This window comes from Pomacea canaliculata, linkage group LG4 (assembly GCF_003073045.1).
Source record: "Pomacea canaliculata isolate SZHN2017 linkage group LG4, ASM307304v1, whole genome shotgun sequence".
NCBI lineage: Eukaryota > Metazoa > Mollusca > Gastropoda > Architaenioglossa > Ampullariidae > Pomacea > Pomacea canaliculata.
In genome coordinates this window covers 13,637,528-13,656,483 of record NC_037593.1, presented here as the reverse complement: position 1 = coordinate 13,656,483, position 18,956 = coordinate 13,637,528, and the positions used below count along the sequence as shown (strand labels likewise).

General features: G+C 41.2%; 1 protein-coding gene across 6 annotated transcripts; it reads right to left on the bottom strand.

Moving 5' to 3' along the window:
• Positions 1-1,592: 1,592 nt before the first annotated feature.
• Positions 1,593-18,952, bottom strand: LOC112562303 (4-coumarate--CoA ligase 1-like). Of its 6 annotated transcripts, none has more exons than XM_025235474.1 (11): positions 18,701-18,952; positions 17,061-17,268; positions 6,803-6,903; positions 5,995-6,203; positions 5,547-5,715; positions 4,870-5,041; positions 3,512-3,609; positions 3,208-3,352; positions 2,799-2,881; positions 2,254-2,419; positions 1,593-2,020 (listed from the first exon to the last, which is right to left on the bottom strand). In XM_025235474.1, exons 1-11 carry the CDS (start codon positions 18,821-18,823, stop codon positions 1,887-1,889), a joined length of 1,608 nt encoding a protein of 535 aa, XP_025091259.1. In that variant the 5' UTR covers positions 18,824-18,952; the 3' UTR covers positions 1,593-1,886. The 6 variants fall into 6 exon arrangements, with proteins under 6 accessions (XP_025091259.1, XP_025091257.1, XP_025091256.1 ...); XM_025235472.1 differs by lacking the exons at positions 3,512-3,609; positions 4,870-5,041; positions 5,547-5,715; positions 5,995-6,203; positions 6,803-6,903 and adding exons at positions 13,943-14,040; positions 14,753-14,924; positions 15,466-15,634; positions 15,925-16,133; positions 16,584-16,684 and having other exon boundaries at positions 18,701-18,937; XM_025235471.1 differs by lacking the exons at positions 2,799-2,881; positions 3,208-3,352; positions 3,512-3,609; ... (2 more) ...; positions 5,995-6,203; positions 6,803-6,903 and adding exons at positions 13,028-13,110; positions 13,483-13,627; positions 13,943-14,040; ... (2 more) ...; positions 15,925-16,133; positions 16,584-16,684 and having other exon boundaries at positions 18,701-18,933.
• Positions 18,953-18,956: the final 4 nt, after the last annotated feature.

The following is an 18,956-nucleotide window of genomic DNA, read 5'->3' as shown; positions in this document are numbered from 1 at the left end:
TGTGCTACTGCAGGAATGTGATGCTACCTTACACCCAGTAGCGTACGTTAGTAGGAGCTGAGGCTGAGGGAGCGTATGCTCCATGTGGAAAAAAAAATGTTTGGCTGTGATTTTCGGAATTCAGAAATTTAACCAGAATCTCCATGGATGAGAATTTGTGCTAGAAGGTAATCACAGGCCCCTGGTATTCTTAGCCTAAGCCAAACACTCTAACCAGAGAATAATGAGATGGCCACTTTCTTCAGGAGCACCATCCCTACACTAAATACATAAAGGGACGGAAGGTGTTGAGGCCGACTACCAAAGCCGTAGCGAATGTCCGGGTACATTTAGAAGCAGGGGACGTAATGAACATGTAAATATAATGGGAGCTGACTCTGCCGTTCTTGAAAGTTGAAGTTCTTTTTATTTGTTAGTCTTGAATACTTTGTTGTTTCGAAGAGCAGAAAGAGTAGCCAGAAGGAAGAGTTTTTGATTAGGTGCGATTTAAAAAAAAAAGATATTTCGCGTTGCGGAGTTTACCGAAACAACATAGCGAACTGGTGGAAGAAACCTGAGGGAGGGGAGTTTATTTTTAGAAAGCGGGGGAGTGAAGTGAGCTGTGGTAGGTCTTGTATTGTTTGGTGTATGAATGGTGTCTTGTGTCTGACGTCTTGTGTGCGTCATTTATTCCACGTCACTTGAAGCACAAAAATACGTCACATATAAGGGAGAAGGAGTTGCTATAAAAATAGCCAAGTGAACGTAGGGGGGGGGGGGAGGAGAACACAATGGTCTTCTCCGCCATCTTCTTCATGACTGTCAGTGACATTCACCTGAACGTGTGCCTCTTCGATTCAGTTCACTTACAATTTTAAGTTTGCAATTTACAGTTGCAGTTTAAACTCTATTAGCAAAAATGGTTTATGAAAATTAGGTACCGAAGATATAAGTACCCAAAAGCGTTTTGGAACATTCTAAAAAAGAGTAATAGTAATAAAAGAAAGAATGAAATCCAAAGTTGCAAATAATTCTTAGAGAACTTTCAGGAGATAAACCAGTCCTGTAAGGATACTTTCAAACAACAGAGTACAGTACCTGATTGATTGACATTTTCCCCCAGCGGTTAAAGGGAAGTAATCAATGCTAGAACAAATCCTGAATGTACCATGAGTTGTCTCGCTTTTGCAATTATTCATATAAGCACAGCGCGATGTGTTGTACGACACTACCCTAGTAGAACACCTGCACACTACAGCGAGCTACGCGGAGAGAGTGAGTTCAGGTATTAGCTGGCTAATTAACACAGTATGCAGTATGCAGTATGCCTGTCCGTATGAAACTTGTGATGCATACTTAATTTTGATGTATTTATTTGTTCCCTTGAAATAGGCGGAAGGCCTACTATAAAATTTAAATTCAACTCTTGCTCAGTCGACCTTCAGTAAATAACAAGTAAATGATCCTGCATCTATCCTAATCTGTCCGCAATAGACGCAATGGATGTAACTTCGAACAAAGTAAATTTAAAATTGGACGTTTTTGATATTTTTGCAACTTTGCCTGATTGTGAGTTATTCGAAAATACGTTTTATTTTCTCTTATAAAAATACTGTAAAATACAATTTCATAAATTTTATTTTGAAAAATAGCATGTCTTTCATATTGCTTTATATCCATAATCTTTTACCTTATAATATTGGTAAGAGGAACTGTTTAAAATGTTTAGTGCAGATAGCACGTGACCAAATGTTAAAAATGTAGGTTTTTGCTTGACTGGATTGGGCTGCACAGTAAAGAGATCACAGTCTTGGTTTCTATAAAATCTCAGTATCCACCCCTGTATTATTTAAAAAGTGAAACCGTAAAAATCTCTAAACAGTTTTTAGGCATAAAAATTGAAATTTTTATAGGCGAGATTTTAGACGCTCGGTTAGTTCATCTCGAAGCAGACGACGTAGAATTTTTCCACTCGGGCTTTTGGGAATGTGGTCCCGGAATTCCACTCCGCCACGCAAATGCATGTATGAAGGTGTGTTTTCTGAAAAAAATAAAGCATGATTAAAAATTGGATAAATAAGCTATGAAAACATAACCAAACTAATAAAAAGAGTACCCCTAGAAATATTTGTCAATATGTTCTTGTCTTCATTACACGGGTCAACAAATTCCGTGACGAGGATGACTGTAAAGTTCTACACAACTCTTTAGTTAAAAAAAACAACAACAATAACAAGAAAAACTAAACAACATAAAAAAGAAGAATTTACTTACTGGCGACAAAGTCTTGCACCTCTCGTTCCGTGACTTTGACCCCAGACATAGGCACGACATAGGCACGTGGAAGCTCCCCGGCGACAGGGTCCGGCATCCCTATCACGCATGCGTCAGCAATGGCTAGGTGGCCGAGCAGAAGATCCTCCAACACTGCTGGCGCCACCTGGTGGCACAGTTATTCCAGATGTTATTTCTCGATTAACCAGATGAACAACAGCATGTTGATAACATTCAAAATACCACAATGCTTTAAATACTGTTATATAAAACATAAGCTAAAAGCTCTTTTTAAAAACAAAATAAAGATTGTAAAATATAAAAATATTGACCAAGAAACTAATTACATGACCGCGACAATAAAGCATATCTCAGGTCTCCGATATACTTAGTCTACACACTTCCGAAACAGGCATCTCAAAGATATATACTAAATGAGCAACATAGTCAGTAAGTACCCAGATGATGATAATTAGTTTTATGTTCTATTTTACAGTACAGAACTACAGTTAATAAAGTGAGTACGGTGTAAACAGAATACGTACCTGTTCACCTTTATACTTGATGAGTTCTTTCAGTCTGTCCACGATGTATATAAAACCATCAGAATCTATAATAGCTACATCGCCTGTGAGATAAAATACGAATTTATTGTCAATGGAATAAAATAATATATGTATTTATATATTCTATGAGGGACGTCAGTGTCGTGCCGTCTGTTGATCAGAGTATCATTCCATAATGAAACCTTTTCTGCTTTCTATTATAGAGAGCATCTAGCAGAGGCGATCTCCATGAAGCCTACTTTTGCAGAGCATTTGAGTAAACCTATACGCAGGCATCGGTATTTAAACTTTTTTTTAAAAAAAAGAGAGAGAAGCAAGGGAATGTCTCGCGCGATGTGAAGAGATGAAAAGAGATAGTCAATGAGAGAGTAGAGAAAGCAGTTGTCACCTGTGTGGAGCCATCCCTGGTCGTCAATGAGCTGACGAGTGGCTTCAGGGTTCTTGAGGTAGCCCCTCGTCATCTGTGGCCCATGGAGGTACAACTCCCCTCGCTGGTTCACACCCAGTGATCTGCCGGTCTCCGGGTCAACGATCTACACCACCCAGGTGAGAATACGGTTAGTCGTCCCAAATGGCACACAAGAGAATTAAAAACAAAATAATGACCTATCTAAAGACCAAAACTTCTGTGTGACCTACTACTTCAGATGTTTTGCTGAGGATACACGGAAAAGAGACTATAAAACCCACACCTTGGCCTTTGTGTTGGGTAGCAGACGACCTACGGAGCCTGGCCGGGTGTCATTTTGTTTACTTATCACTGCCACCATGCACTCCGTCAAGCCGTAACCTGCAGATCGAAGAGTACATGATGAAGTTCGATATCTCTAGACTGCTGAGTAAGCTTTGTAGTCACCTTCCTTTCCACTGAAACACATGCAGATCCTTTACTCTCACATTCCTGTTTATGCTATTGGTTCTCTCGCGCAACCTTACCCCCCTCCTCTCTCTCTCTCTCACACACACACACAAGCACACACAGTGTCAAATTATAGCAAGACAGAAACAATTCCTTAAATAAGCTCCCGGCCGCCCGACTGGAAGTGAACACAACACAAAAAGTCAAACATTAGTCGCTACCAGTTATCAAGGGAGACAAACTAGGTCAGAACAATAAAGAGTAATTAAAGAGTTGTTTCCCTTTTAAGAGCCCCCCCCCCTCTCTATATATATATACCGCAACGGGAGAAAGTTGCTAATAATAGCACTTCATCATATAGGATTACCACAGTCAAATGTAAGACACTGGCAAAACCTCTTGAGTTAGTTCATGGTTGATGTGTAATGTCTGTTCAACCTCGAACTGCTCCTTGCTCATTCATTTGAATCCTCGACTAATATTTTCGTGAGATATCGGTTTCAGTTCTCAACCGCTTACTTGATTCTCGACTATCGTGCTCAGACCTGCATGAGACGCCCCGCTTCGGAGTAAAATAAAAGGAAAAGAACCTTGCCGTGGAGTGATACACAGGACGATCATGGGTCTATCGGTCCCCCACCCTTGTGTTATCTCCCTATCGCACTGACAATCATCAAATCATGGCGGATCTGAGCTTGCTAAGGTGCGCTGTATCACGCCTGAACGCAGTTTTCAGGACAGGAATCACCATTAGACCGTTAGGATGATGTGGAACTCTACAAGAAGTTCAGATTTAGGACACAGAACATTTTAGAACTGACGGGTTCGAATCGTCAGGGAGTGGGTGGTGGTGCTTTCTTCAGTCTTGCGGACATAGAATTCGAGAATTCTTAAGCTGATAAGTTGATAAAGTTCATTCAGCTGCATTCGTAACCCTGTCATGGTTTTTTTTAAATTTTATTTTTTTAATTTTTTTTTTTAGTATGTAACTAATCATACCAATCATGTGGATACACTTACGTTATTACAATAAAAAAAATTTCTTGTCACTGGAACTGATCGGCACTTGACTATAGCCTTCCAGAACGAATTGTGATCGAGTATGTAACCGACTAAGTGCTCCCTATTGGTCTTCCATTGATCTGCGTGCGTGCGTGCGTACGTGAGAATGAGTGGATGAGTTTACTGTACCTTGTATTAGTGCCTTCAGATGTAGTTTCTTGCAGAATTGTTCTTCTGTTTCTTTCCCGAGCGGAGCAGCACCTGATACCACTATTTGCACGCTGGACAGGTCGTACTGACTCAAGTTAGGAAAGCTGACCATTCCAACTATAATAGGCGGCACCAAAAACAAGCGGGTGACCTACAACCGAAACACATTGGGTTTCTTCAACGCTTACTCTTGCGGACTCTGTCGTCCCTAACCCATCTTGGCTGTCACGTGATCAGCTTTATGTTTACTACCAACACGAGTTGTTGCGGCAACTGTTTAGACACTAACAAAATCGTATTAAGATTGATACCTGGTCAAGTGTCTGTGTTGCATATTGCACATGACTTGATAGAAAAAGAACACTTGTGATGACAATTTACCGCAGGAGTTGCAAGATGTCAGCGTTTCGTGTACTAGGTGTCAGCATTTTTATCCAAATATTTACTTCTTTTTTATGTTAAGTATACTGTATATTATATTACTGCTTTGTCAATGAAGCTTTGTCTATGAAGTTTTTCCTTGCGCCTGAAAAATCTTGGGAAACTTGCGTTGCGTTTGATGAATAAGAAGGTCACCGTTGCAAAGCTAGTTACCGAATCAGCGTTGAGCCCAAACACCTTCAGCAACACCTGCAGAGCGAGACCTGACCTCTCACCTTGTACCTGCCGATGAATGTCAAAAATGGCACCATTTCGAACTTGTTCATGATGACCTGGCGACAGCCATAAGCCAGAGCCGTCATCAGCAACACCACCTGGCCGTACACGTGGAAGAGGGGCAGCAACAGTAGTATTGTGTCATTCTGTGTCAGGATGTCTTCATCACTGAAACCATATCCAAGGCTCTTCATTCATTTCGTATGTTTCACTTCGGGTTTTTTTTTTTTTTTTGCTTTTTTTTTTTGCTTTTTTTTTTTTTTTTTTTTTTTTTCTTTGCTTCATTTAAAAAAAATTGTTTTGTTTTATTTGTTTCGTTTCATTGCTGGATGGGGTAAGCGAGTGTCCTAGTACTGAGCGATCGTGCGTGCATGAATGTCAGACAGTTCCTCTGCTGTAGCAAGTTATCCTCCTTCATACCATCTCTATCTTTGTTGTTCAACTTACTGATACTTGGAGAAGTGTATAAACGCCATAATGTTTCGCTGTGTGATCTCCACTCCCTTGGGCAGGCCTGTCGTTCCGCTTGAGAAAAGAAGGGAGGCTAATGTCGTTGCCGGATCGCGAGGTGGTGACAGACTTACGTCCCCTGTTCCCAGGTCTAGAACATCGAGGAAGTTGAGGTTTCCGTCTCTGGGGCCAATTATAATCACAGGCTGAAAAAAAAGAAGATGCGTTAGGAGTCGGTGTCTACATGTGTCCAATGCACAGACAAGTTACGATCTTATTTAATACATAGTCTAATAATATATGCGTATGTATGCCCTTACACAGACATACAGCAGGCATATCGTGCAAACCACTAACCTACTAAAACAAGACTGAAAGCGACACCACACCAGTCATGCACATCCATGTCTCGAACCGTTTGTTTCCTTACAGCTCTAGCTATTACTACTGAACACTAAGCCTAGCAGACGATTTACAAAAGGAAATGTAGAAGAAAAAAATGAAAAGAGAGATCTGCTGAACATGACGACGACGTTGAAGTAGTCTGACAAAATTTAGTTGCATGCTTCATGGAGCATAACGCAGAAACTAGGTTAGACAACAGTTTGATAATACAGTGTGGATAAGACATTACCACATGAACCAAAGGTCACGTAAGTACAACAAAAGACGATAGAAAAACATTGCAACGAAGGCAACTTGAAGTCTTTTGCTTAATGAATTTTGTTTTCAATGCATGTATATTTGATTCTCATGGACCTAGGTAATTTTTCAATATTTCCAACTTTGTTTTTAACATTCTTACAATATTAAGTTCGGCAACAGCCTCCTTTACTGCAGTAAGCAGTTCCGGCACAGTCAGCACCAGGCAAGTGTCACAGAGAACCATCTGGCGCCGCAGTTCTCCTGCAACAGCAAAGTCGGATCACTCATTTGAGGAAGTCAACGTTGCCAGACATCCTACTTTGCGAATCCTACTACACATAATAACTACCTGAGAGATATTTGAGTCAATCGCAATTATAAGTGACTGACAGTTTGACTTAATATACTGTCAGCATTGATATGACTGAACCAGAAGACGGTTGGTCGATGGAGGCACATATGTGTCAATAAAGAAAACGGGAGAGGGAATATTGGACATAAGGTGAAAAAAGCAGTTTGAACACAATAATTGGAGACTGTAATAGCGGCACACGTCTTTCTTACCTGCGACTGCAGTATAGGGTGGGCGTGACTTTCTCACCTGGCAAGGAGGCGGGGTTTGGAGCATGAACCACGGCGCCGACGGCGATGGTCGCCACGATGGCCATGGCGTTCTCTACGTTGTTCGGCGACACGATGGTCAGCGTGCGGCCTTGACCCAGACCCAGTTTGAACAGTCCCCGCGCTAGTCTCTCGACCTTGATTACGAGGTCTCGGAAACTGATCTCCTCCTGGTTGTAAGGGTTCACCTGTAGAAAAAAACATCGCGGATTGCTGACAGACCAAACGCCATCGTCAAATATGAGGCCACGTGTTGCAAACGTGAAGATGACGAAGCTACAAGATCTTCCCAGGAGGGCGTTCCGACATGATGGCAGGGTCACCGAGAGCCAGCTGGGCCCCTTGTAATTGAAATCGTAAATCATTTTTCCCAGTGTAAAATAACATATGCTTATATAATTAGATTGTCAATATCTACACTTCATTCAGTAACGTAATATAGCCTGCAAACATTAGGACAAGTGGACAAGGATCTACATCGCTACATGAACATAGTTGCTTACATCTGAGTGTTTGGTAAATGAGGAAAAATGACGTTAAAAGGATCAAAGTTGTTTGACCCCATAGGAAAATTCCCCAGAGTGAGAAATATTGCGTTAACCATTTTTTTTAAAGTAAAGAAGAAAGAAAAAAATCCACTGACCAAGGCCGGGCCCCTTTCACAGCCGCGGGCCCGGTTAGAGCATCCCCCCTGCTCAAGCCCACCTCCACTCTCGTCAAGACTGAACGATGATGGGAGGGAGCGAGATAAAGAGAGAAACGATTAAAAAATGTAATGAATAAATAATGAGGAGTAGCATCAGCCTTGACCCTTTGACGATAGGAGGAGAACCGCTGTAACCATCGAATGATTGATTTATTGAAAAGGCCTTCGGCTCATTTCAAATGGGAATTCAAACAGCACAAAATACAATATAAAACAATGCATTAGAACACACATCTTACATCATAAGTTATACACACCGTATAAATGTTAAATAATCAACTATGTTAAATTCCGCACTTCGAATGCATCACAGATGTACTTTGCAACATTTCTATCTATATCCTTGCTAGTATTTGCTATTAGCTCAGATAAACGGAAAGCAGGTGGAGAGACACGAAAACTGTGGACATTGTGCCCTGTAATGATATGTGCATTCATCGACATAAAGGACAAACAAAGGTGACTGTCATCTATCAGCCGAACACCGGCATCTACAGTTCAAACAGCAGATAACCTGACAGAAGGTGAATAGTACATTTTGCTGCCGAACTTAAAGATTACACTAAGTGCACGTCTGCACCGAGAAGAGAAGTGCAGAATAAAAATAATGTAGACATTAGTACTTGAGATTACATGAACTTTGTACTTTAGGCGACCTGGTTTTTTGGGGTTTTTTTTTTTTAATCAATGCGAGAAAGAGTAGTTGCGCAGACCGCTCCTGAAATAGAATGTAGAGCAAACTCCAGTCACAACTTGATCCCCTCAAAAGGAGACAAAAGGGCGGAGGGTTTTGCTAAATGAAAAGTAAGACAGTTTTGTAAGATAATCACCTTGCATGTCGATGGAAACTTGATGCTAATGTCAGAATATTCTACATTTTATGAATATTGTATGATTACCAGATTAATCTTCACGAAGGGTTCTGATTTGTTGTCATGTCACTTTTTAACTGTAAAACATTAAAACTGAAATCCCAAGATTGTTCTGCATATAACAAAAGAAGTGCGAAGTACATACACCGTGTAACCCATTACACACAGTTTGCGCATTACACACGCATTAACACGGCACAGTCGTTACACATTGCACACGCATTACATTAGGAGACTGCGTAAAAAAAAAGGGCGAAATACATACAAGATGTTGCTCATTACCACACATCACACATTATACACGAATTACACATGACTCACGCCTCAACACACGACTCACGCGCTACACACACACACATATAAACACACGCTTCACGCGCCACACATTGCAGACGTATTATATTAGAAAGAGTCCGTACAACGGTGGAGTCAAGTCTTTTATTCCCGGCCTGCTCGACCCTCAGTCTGAAAAAAGCCTTCCCCGACCATTCTCAACACCTGCCCACCGTTACCTGGTTAATCATGAAGGTAAAGTAGCGGTATGGAGAAGGGATATTCCTTCCATAAACGCGGCCCAAACACAGTGGATCACTTACATCCTTTACGGTACACGTCACTTGTTTACTTCTCTTTTACTGGTTTACATCAAAGCAGGGGTGCGGCTCTGTCCTCGTGGCGACCCTGGGCATTTCGCCCGCCGATCTCAATAAAACCAAGTGACGGCCCATAATATGCTCATTACAGCAGAACTTCGTAATACTACATAGAATTACTGCTCCGACTCTAGCAACCTTAATAAATACAGCGAACTAATAAACAAGAAATGTTTTCCCGCCACGTTGCCGTCAGCTGTGTCGTTATTTTCTCTTTCTGTTTCATATTTAATATATATATTAGCATGCCGGACCCTGGGATTTGGCGTGTATGTACAGGTGCACAGCTTGCACATATCTAAGCCGCCCCTGACTGTCCCCACAGTGAACCCAGTAACAGTTCTCCACAACAATCAGGTCAACGAAAAGATTATATAATGATCGATGACAGAAATGCGATAAACTCAACTGATAACCCCTCACAGTTTAAATTGTGTTGCTGTTGTTGTTGAGAGAGAGAGAGACTGCTGCTGTGGGCAAGTCCTGAGAACATCGAAAAATGTTTGACGTTTATACCCAGCATTAAGTTTATAAGACCTCCCATAAATCCCCCACCTCCTCCCCCTGGCACGTGACATGCTAACAAAGCAAAGGTCACAGCCACCGAGCAGTGGGAGGGGCCGCGAAGCTACGCACAGCCAGCATGGCTACAGTAGTACACACGATGTGATGTAGACTGATATACAGACTTACCAGCGCTGTGCTGTCCCCGAAGCTCTCCATGTTCCTCTTCAGAAAAGACCACAGCGGCTCTTCGTACGGCGTGCTGTCAATCTTGGGGCCGCTGAAGATGATTTCCTCGCCAGTCTTCTCCATGATGCCACTTTCGCCTCGATGATCCCACGACTACCCACCGCACGTAACCTTTGCACCGGCCGTGACCCCAGCATTGCGGTTAGTGGAGTACAGCATGTCGCGCATGCGCGTTAGGTCTAACCGCCCGCTCCAGGGGTCGCAGCTCGCATGGCGCCCTACTTCTTGTAATGCGGAACAACTGGCGGCATCCAGGATCCCTCACTAGAATGTTTTTCGGGGTTAGTCATGTCTGGAGTTGTTGCTCCTGCCTGCTGACCACTTGGGTGTACACAGCTGTAAGATGCTCATCGCGGGCAGGGGTGTAGATATTTGTTGTTTATGTCAATATTATGTTACTGTAAGTAATGCACATTTTGCCAGTCTACTTATAACTTGTAAACAATACAGTACAGAACTACAGTTAATAAAGTGAGTATGGCGTAAGCATAATACGTACGTACTACTAAATACTGGGAAAATAATTCCCAATTACAGTTAATGATTAATGCAAGGGGCCTGGAAAGGTCAGTGTGCCCCTGGGCCGTGCTGGCTCGTGGCGGCCCTACATACGAGGACTGGCAAAAAATGATAAAACTGATCAGACGGTTGTCCCCGTGTATCACTGTAAAGATAACTAACGAAAAGTCATTGACACGGACTTTAGTGTACATGTACCAATGAAAAGCATCCTGGACTGGAATATCCATAGTATAAAGATAAGAAATATATATATGAACTGTAAACCTTTTCTTTTTGTTACTTCAGTTTTCCTTCATACTCGTCATAGATACTGTAATGGGTATGCGTCACTAAGCTATACTGTCTTGGTAAATAAACCTTGCTCTTATCATTGCTATCGAGAGTTTTTTCCTCCATGATAAAACCTGTAGTTCATTCCAATGTATTAGTTTAGCACGCACATTTTTGGAAATAAATTTTATTATCTTTTGCAAAAATACTACAAAATATAATCTGCAACGCATTAAAATATAACACAGCTCTCGAAATCACTATGTCCATAATATTTTCATTTGAATTACTTAGTATCTTAGACTGCATTTTTATCACACCATCCATTAGTTTACTGATTACATTTTTTCTTAAATGGAGGATAAAATATTCAGACATCGCTATGAAAGTGATAAAAGTTCTCCTGGATATAAGCATTAAAAAAAACTAAATGCATTAAAGATACTAAAAGAATTGTTGGCAGATAGAATTGATTGTTGTTAGAAATTTTTTATTCTGCACTCATGCAAATGTAAGACCTGCCTCTTAAAATTATTTAATAACTCTCTCCATCATTAATAAGATTTCCTTATAAGCGGGATTTCACTCGCTCCATCAGTTCATCTCGCAGCAGACGACGTAGAATTTTTCCACTCGGGCTTTTGGGGATGTGGTCCCGGAATTCCACTCCGCCTCGCAAATGCATGTAAGAAGGTGTGCTTTCTGGACAAAGTGGACAAATATATTAATAAACAATCCGACAAGGTCTAAACTCGAAAGAGATTCAAACTGCATCATGCACGTTTCAACATAGTGTCATGGAATAAAATAAGCCGGTGAAAATAAATTAATAATGAAATAAATAAATATTACTTGTGACGTTGAGAGGTGTCGTACTTAAATAATGCCACAAGAAGGCAACTCCAATTTACGGTGCTTTAGTTTATGTCCATTAAAAGATATTTCTTACATAAATGTTCTGAATACATCAGATGCAAGACAAAAGAACAGGAGGACCAGAACTAAGCATCAGTGAAGAGATTCCCTCACTTCCATCTAAGAAAAACATTCACATGCAGTGAGAAAGGTGAAAAAAAGAAGAATTTACTTACTGGCCACAAAGTCTTGCACCTCTTGTTCCGTGACTTTGACCCCAGACATAGGCACGACATAGGCACGTGGAAGCTCCCCGGCTACAGGGTCCGGCATCCCTATCACGCATGCGTCAGCAATGGCTGGGTGGCCGAGCAGAAGATCTTCCAACACTGCTGGCGCCACCTGGTGGCGCAGTTATTCCAGATATTATTAATTGTGGCATATTGACCACACTTATCGAATAACGGCAAAAATCTCTCATCAAAAATATTATCAGTTTCTTCAAATACCGCTGCAGAAGAAAACACGAAACTTATGTAAATTATCCTACGTTTCTTTTGTTTTATATAGTATTACTAGAATGAGGAAGTGACAATAAGAAACAATAGATTACATCGCCTGTTTTCTTCAAACAATTGTTGATAAAAGGTGCTAGTGCTGGAATCAGAACACGACAAATAATTTTTTTTAAAATAGGGTTCAAGAAGCGATTATCTTTTGACTTTTGTTCGTTAGAAAACCTATGTTAGAGTCTACTTTAAATGCTTTTCAAATTTTTTAAAAGTGTTGTCGATGTGGCAGACGGCAAAGAAAATATTATTGTTATACCACTGAACAGTTGGAATTCTTCGGGGGCTTCAACAGACTATCTCTACGCCATGTTTTAATCAGCATTGTGTAGTTCTGTGGTGACTACGTATGGTGTTAAAATTATGCTTTTAAACTATCATTTAGCTGAAGGCACTCTTTCCCTACACGATTGACAGTATGGTCAGTTGACATTTGATTTTAGATGACATTTAAAAAGACATTGGATTCACATGCATGAATACTGTAGCAACACGAGAGCCTATCGTCAAATAAAAAAATATATCAAGCAGTGTACAGGCAAGGTGAACCGAACTCAGTCATACCTGTTCCCCTTTAAACTTGATGAGCTCTTTTAGTCTGTCGACTATGTACAAGAAACCTTCAGAGTCTATGAACGCTACGTCACCTGCAAGGAACAAAGATGGCGCCACCTTAGAGCAGTTAGTGTTGCATTCTGGGTCTTAACGTCAACAGTGATGAATGAAGATGAGGTCATATGCGAGCTTGTTGGTATTGTTTACCTAAGTTGATACATGGTAACAACCAAATATAAATCCCATCTCATGTATCTGTCTTCCATTCCAGACAATGTCCCTTTAAAATTCTCATAAAGTGTAGTGTGTTTGTTGGTCATTTTATCCAGTAAGCAGATTACGGTTAGGAATTTTAATATTGTACAGTTGTCGACATGCCATGTATTAACATTAGGACCAGGCATATTTTTTTCTGGAAGGTGATGAGAGAAAAAAAATTGGAGTGTCTAGAAAGAAGTTGTTACCTGTGTGGAACCATCCCTGCTCGTCAATGAGCTGACGAGTGGCTTCGGGGTTCTTGAGGTAGCCCCTCGACTTCTGTGGACCGCGGAGGCACAGCTCCCCCCGCTGGTTCACGCCCAGTGATCTGCCGGTCTCCAGGTCAACGATCTACCCCACCCAGCCAGGAAAGAGAGAAAGAAAAAGTTAAAACCGTTGGAGTTTAAAGCGTCATTTTTTAAACGAATTAAAAAATAAATTACTGAACCTTTAATCTGAAAATAATCAAACATGAAGGTAACTCCATTAACGATTTTATCGAATGCAAAAGTGTAGGTCTCTATAAAAGTTAACTGGTAAAGCAAAATGTCTGTGATCCATCGCTAATTCTTGCTAAAGAGAAACATTTTTTGTATCCTCCTCATTATAAAAATATCTGGCCGTTCCTGATAAAGATAGAATGAAAAGAGAGATGATAAATAAAACCTTGCATTGCGTGTTGGCCAGCAGACGACCCACAGCTCCATGCGGTGCCTCGTTCTCTTTGCTCATAAATGACCCCATGAACTCGGTCATCCCGTAAGCTGCAAACCAAAGTCCAAGTCTCTAACCTGATCGCCAGACACTTCATAACTCGCGAGGGTGCGTTCTGGATTTCCTGGCGGTTTTACAATATTTTTCTTGTATGTGAAGGCCTTGATTAGAGGGTGAGAGGCTATATATATATATGGGAGTCTTTGTTTGCTCTGTAAAAGGGTTAAAACTGCTAGTCTAAGAGTGGGACTGTTTACATTGTGTTTATTGAAGGATGTGATTTTTTTTTTTTAATTTTTATATACATGTGATTAATACACGTTCTTCATGGAGTGGAGCGCTAAAAGGGTGAACGATGAAGGGACGCAACCCAGTAAGCGTGAATAGAGACAGATAAAAGAGTTTTTTCCCTTCCTTCAACAGCTGTATTTTTCAACACCCAATTTTGTTTTAATAGAGACAACAAGAAAGTATCAGCACCCGATGTCAAATACAATGGGCAGATGGTCTCGTGATATTAGACACAATCCTCGGTATTTTCTGTTTTATACATTTAATAAAATATGTGTCGGACTATGTGCTGTGTCGAACTGTTTCTTGTGAGGCGTACTTTTACCTGTATGAAAATTATTGTTGAGTATTAATTAAGCAAAAGTCATTTTTACTTTGCATCATGGAGGCGAATCTATTTTTTTAATTCATTTCCTCTTTAAAAAGGACTTGTAGTTAGATATCTATACAGTGAGTGAGCGAGCACTATACCTTGGATTAGTCCCGGAAGACGCAATTTCTTGCTAAACTGTTCTATTGTTTCTCTCCCCAGTGGAGCAGCCCCTGTCATCACTCTGGTCACGCTGGACAAGTCGTACTGACTAAGGTCTGGATGGCTGACCATTGCTACTATTATCGGCGGAACTAGAGTCAAGCGTGTGACCTATGACAACGGACAAACAGCAAAACAATTCACGTCTAGTCCAGCTATGCGGATGGATTCTTCGAATCGTTGACGAGGGCTACTCATTATCAACTACAATAAAATGACAGTGAAAAAAAGCACAATGTGTAATTTATTTAGCATAAAGGTAGATATCACAATCACTAAGGGAGGCAGCAGGTGTCAAACGTAATTCCAAACATTCATTCTTCTATCCCGTGGCTCTATCCTTTTCATTTTCCTCAGTATGCAAGCAATAAGTCTCACCTAATAAATAAGTCACGCTTTTCGTCTGACGACCGTCTAACTATTCCTGTCACCAGGACAACAAAAGATCTTTGGGGTTTTAGTTATTGTGCAGTGAAAAATGGCTCTCTTCCTTTCTATATTCCCCATCTACCCACTATTGAATCCTTTAAATGATTCCGCCATCACGCAAGACTTAGTAGAGGACGCCCACTGTCATTGAATCAGTTGAATGAAACACCTGATCACTCCCCGACAATGCAACACTAATTACTGTTATGATCTGAACACCCACCTTGTACCTGCTGATGAATGTCAAGAACGGTTTCATTTCAAACTTAGACATGACAACCTGGCGAGTGCCCACGGTGAGGCCCAGTAAGAGCACTGTTACCTGGCCGAACACGTGAAACAGAGGCAACAGCAGCAGCGTCGTGTCGTCCTTTGTGAGGAAGTCGTTATCACTGAAACAACGAAGACATGTTACAAGCTTTTATTTAACTTTGTTGTGTTTCCCTCTGCTTTTTCCCTTATTGTTTAACTTCATGAGCCGGAATTGGGATCTATAGCTTGACATGAGAAGCATCTTTACTTCTGACAGTGCGCAGGCGCGGGGGTCAACAGATGACGCATGCGCACAGAGTGTAAAAAGCAAAATTGTTATGTGCAATGTTGAGTATGTCTTTATTGTCAACTATGGAAGACTCGCCAGTCCCGGAGTTCCTATTGCCTCACTCGCATTTTCTCAACTTACAAAGCTATGCTCAAATGTATGATCGCCATAATGCCTTGATGTGTCATCTCAACTGCTTTTGGTAAACCTGTTGTTCCGCTTGAAAACAAAAGCGAGGCTACTGTGTTCCTCGGGTCGGAAGGTGGCGGCAGGCTTACGTCCCCTGTTCCCGGGTCTAGAAGATCGAGGAAGTTGAGGTTTCCGTCTCTAGGTCCAATTATAATTATAGGCTGTGTAGGAAGGAAAAAATAGCAAATTAAATTGTAAAATTAATATATTCATGCGTACAGAGCGTTTTGAAAAGTTTTTTGGTTACTTTTATTAAACTTCCATTTAAATAAATTGTTGGTACAGGTCACGTGAGAAGCTGTTCCTCTTCGTTTAGGGTTCGCTGTAGACAGTCTGTCGAATCTTTAAAGATTTGAAGCTGTAAGTTCAGTGATGTTAACGATAAAGACAGGATTGTATCATAAAATTGCTATGTACTCTTGTGAGGACTACTTTTTTCTTGAGTGAAAAGGCTGAGTTTTCCCTTCCACCTTACTACTTACGTTTCCAGGTTAAGACGTACGGTATTCAAGTCTTATTTTATACTAAATGCTTCTTGTGTCCAGTTAGTGTATATCTATAGGTTGAGAACACAAGTACTATTTTCGAACTACTTCTTCAAGCATTCTCACGAGTGTGAGTCCTGCCGTGGCCTGCTGTATGGGTGCAAGGAGTTCCGGCACGGTCAGAACGAGGCAGGTGTCGCACAGCTCCATCTGCCGGCGTAGTTCTCCTGGAATAGCAGAGAGGGTGAGAGAAAATGGTGAAGGGTGAATAGGCGAAGATGAAGACTTCATCTCAATATTACTGTATGTGTGAGAAATCACGTGGCCACACTTTAAGTTTAGGCTCATCTTAAAAATCATACTCGAGACAGACCTATATTCAAAACAATTTATTGTTTTCCGTTATAACTTATTGTTTTCCGTTATGACGATGTCCACACAAAAAAACCCCACCACGAAGAAAACAGTGGCAAAATGTCCTAGAGTATATGGAAGAATAAAATGAAAATCCTGAACGTGAGGGCTATTTAAAAAATAAACTAATCAACTAATCCAAGCTGGCACTGCGCCAGGTGTTGGAGTGACGTGGCCTGACTTTCTCACCTGGCACGGAGGCGGGGTTCGGAGCGTGAACCACTGCACCGATGGCGATGGTCGCCACTACAGCCATGGCGTTCTCTACGTTGTTCGGCGACACGATGGTCAGCGTGCGGCCTTGACCCAGACCCAGTTTCAACAGTCCCCGCGCTAGTCTCTCCACCTTGACTACGAGGTCTCGGAAGCTGATCTCCTCTCGGGTGTAAGGGTTCACCTGCAGCAAAAACATCACAAAACTTTGACAGACAATTTATCATCATCGCCGTCGTCGTCGTCGTCGTCACCGTCGTCGTCGTCATCACCACCCTCGTCGTCGTCGTCGTAGTCGTCCTCGTCTTGGAGTTCGTTGAACAGGGGTATATTGTTGAACACGTGACTATGGAAAATGTGTACACAACCATACTAAAAGGCGTTTGTCACGAAGGTCAGGCTATAAGACTGTTATGAGTGAGATATATTGAGCAGAGAAGAAAGACAGTGTGAAGAAAAGGAGTATTGTGGAGGAGGGAATGGTGGCAACAGTAGCACGGGAGATGTCATTACCTACCCATGTCCCTGTCACTGGTTTCCATATATAAATAATCTTTACAAAGACATGCACGAAGTCTAGTTAGGTGTGGTGGTGGGGGGCAGCTTTTAAATGAGAGCCAACAGTACTCATTATTGTTTCACGCAGACGTGCTTTTAATGAGAATATATTATCCACGGGGTTAGAAATGCTGCATATTAAAAAAAAAAGTATCAAGCAAGTGGGTTATCATGCACTTCTTACTACTACCGTGCTTCCTCGAAAATAAGCCCTAATTTATTTTTAAGAATGATCGGGATATAGGCCCTACCTTAATAAGCCCTAGTTAAGATCGTCAGCCAGTCAAACGGATTTCGTTCATTTAATGAAACAAACAATGGGCTATATTGATTACAAAGTATTTGTATTGATACATAAATAAATAACGTTATGATCTATGACGAAGTTCCAGAAGAAGATGACCTGAGTGCATTAGAATAAATGTAGATTCTAGTTCATGAAAAATAAGACATCCACTATAAATAAGTCCTAATACCCTCTTTGAAGCAAAAACATAAGACCCGGCCTTATTTAGGGTAGCACGGTACCTGGCGGTGGATTTGCTTTATCGCAAGACATAGAGGACTGATTTCACGGGCATTGACACTGCAATGAGTGTCAAGGTGACGACACACTGACCTGCTTTGCCGTGTACCCGACATGGAATAAAGTGTAAAAAAGGAAAGCAGGAACCTTTTTTATTATTATTTTAGGCCATTTAGTAAGTGAGGTGTCATATACTACATTTTTCTTGAGACCAGGCAGTTGTGAAGGTGCAACCCATTTCTCTTATTTACCTTTTCTCAAAAGGTTATCATTCTCTTTACATTTACACCTGGTTTCTTTATTTTATGTTTTAGACGAGTAGCAGATGATTACACAGTGTCTGACATTCGTAAATATCTGTGCTAGCCTAATTTTTTTTATCATATTAAATAATCCTAGATGGAAATGCGCATAGTATACAATATCTCCCTAAACGATCATAAATATAGAATCGAAGCAATATTCAGGTTTATGCGAGGGTTAGAGAGGTGTTCCAGCTACACACGATGTGCTTAGTTTTTGTTTCACTTACCAGCGCTGTGCTGTCCCCGTAGCTCTCCATCTTCCGTTTGAGGAAAGGCCAGAACGGTTGTTCGTATGGCGAACTGTCAATCGCTGGGCCACTAAAAATTATTTCTTGGTCTGACTTCTCCATGATGCTTAAGTGATCTCGGTTACCTCTCGACTAACACACTCACCGAGCAGCACAGGCTTCCTTAGTCATGAGTCTGACCTGTCGTAATTAGGTGCGCGAAAGATATGCGCAGAAAGTTCTAGTGTCGGGGTCT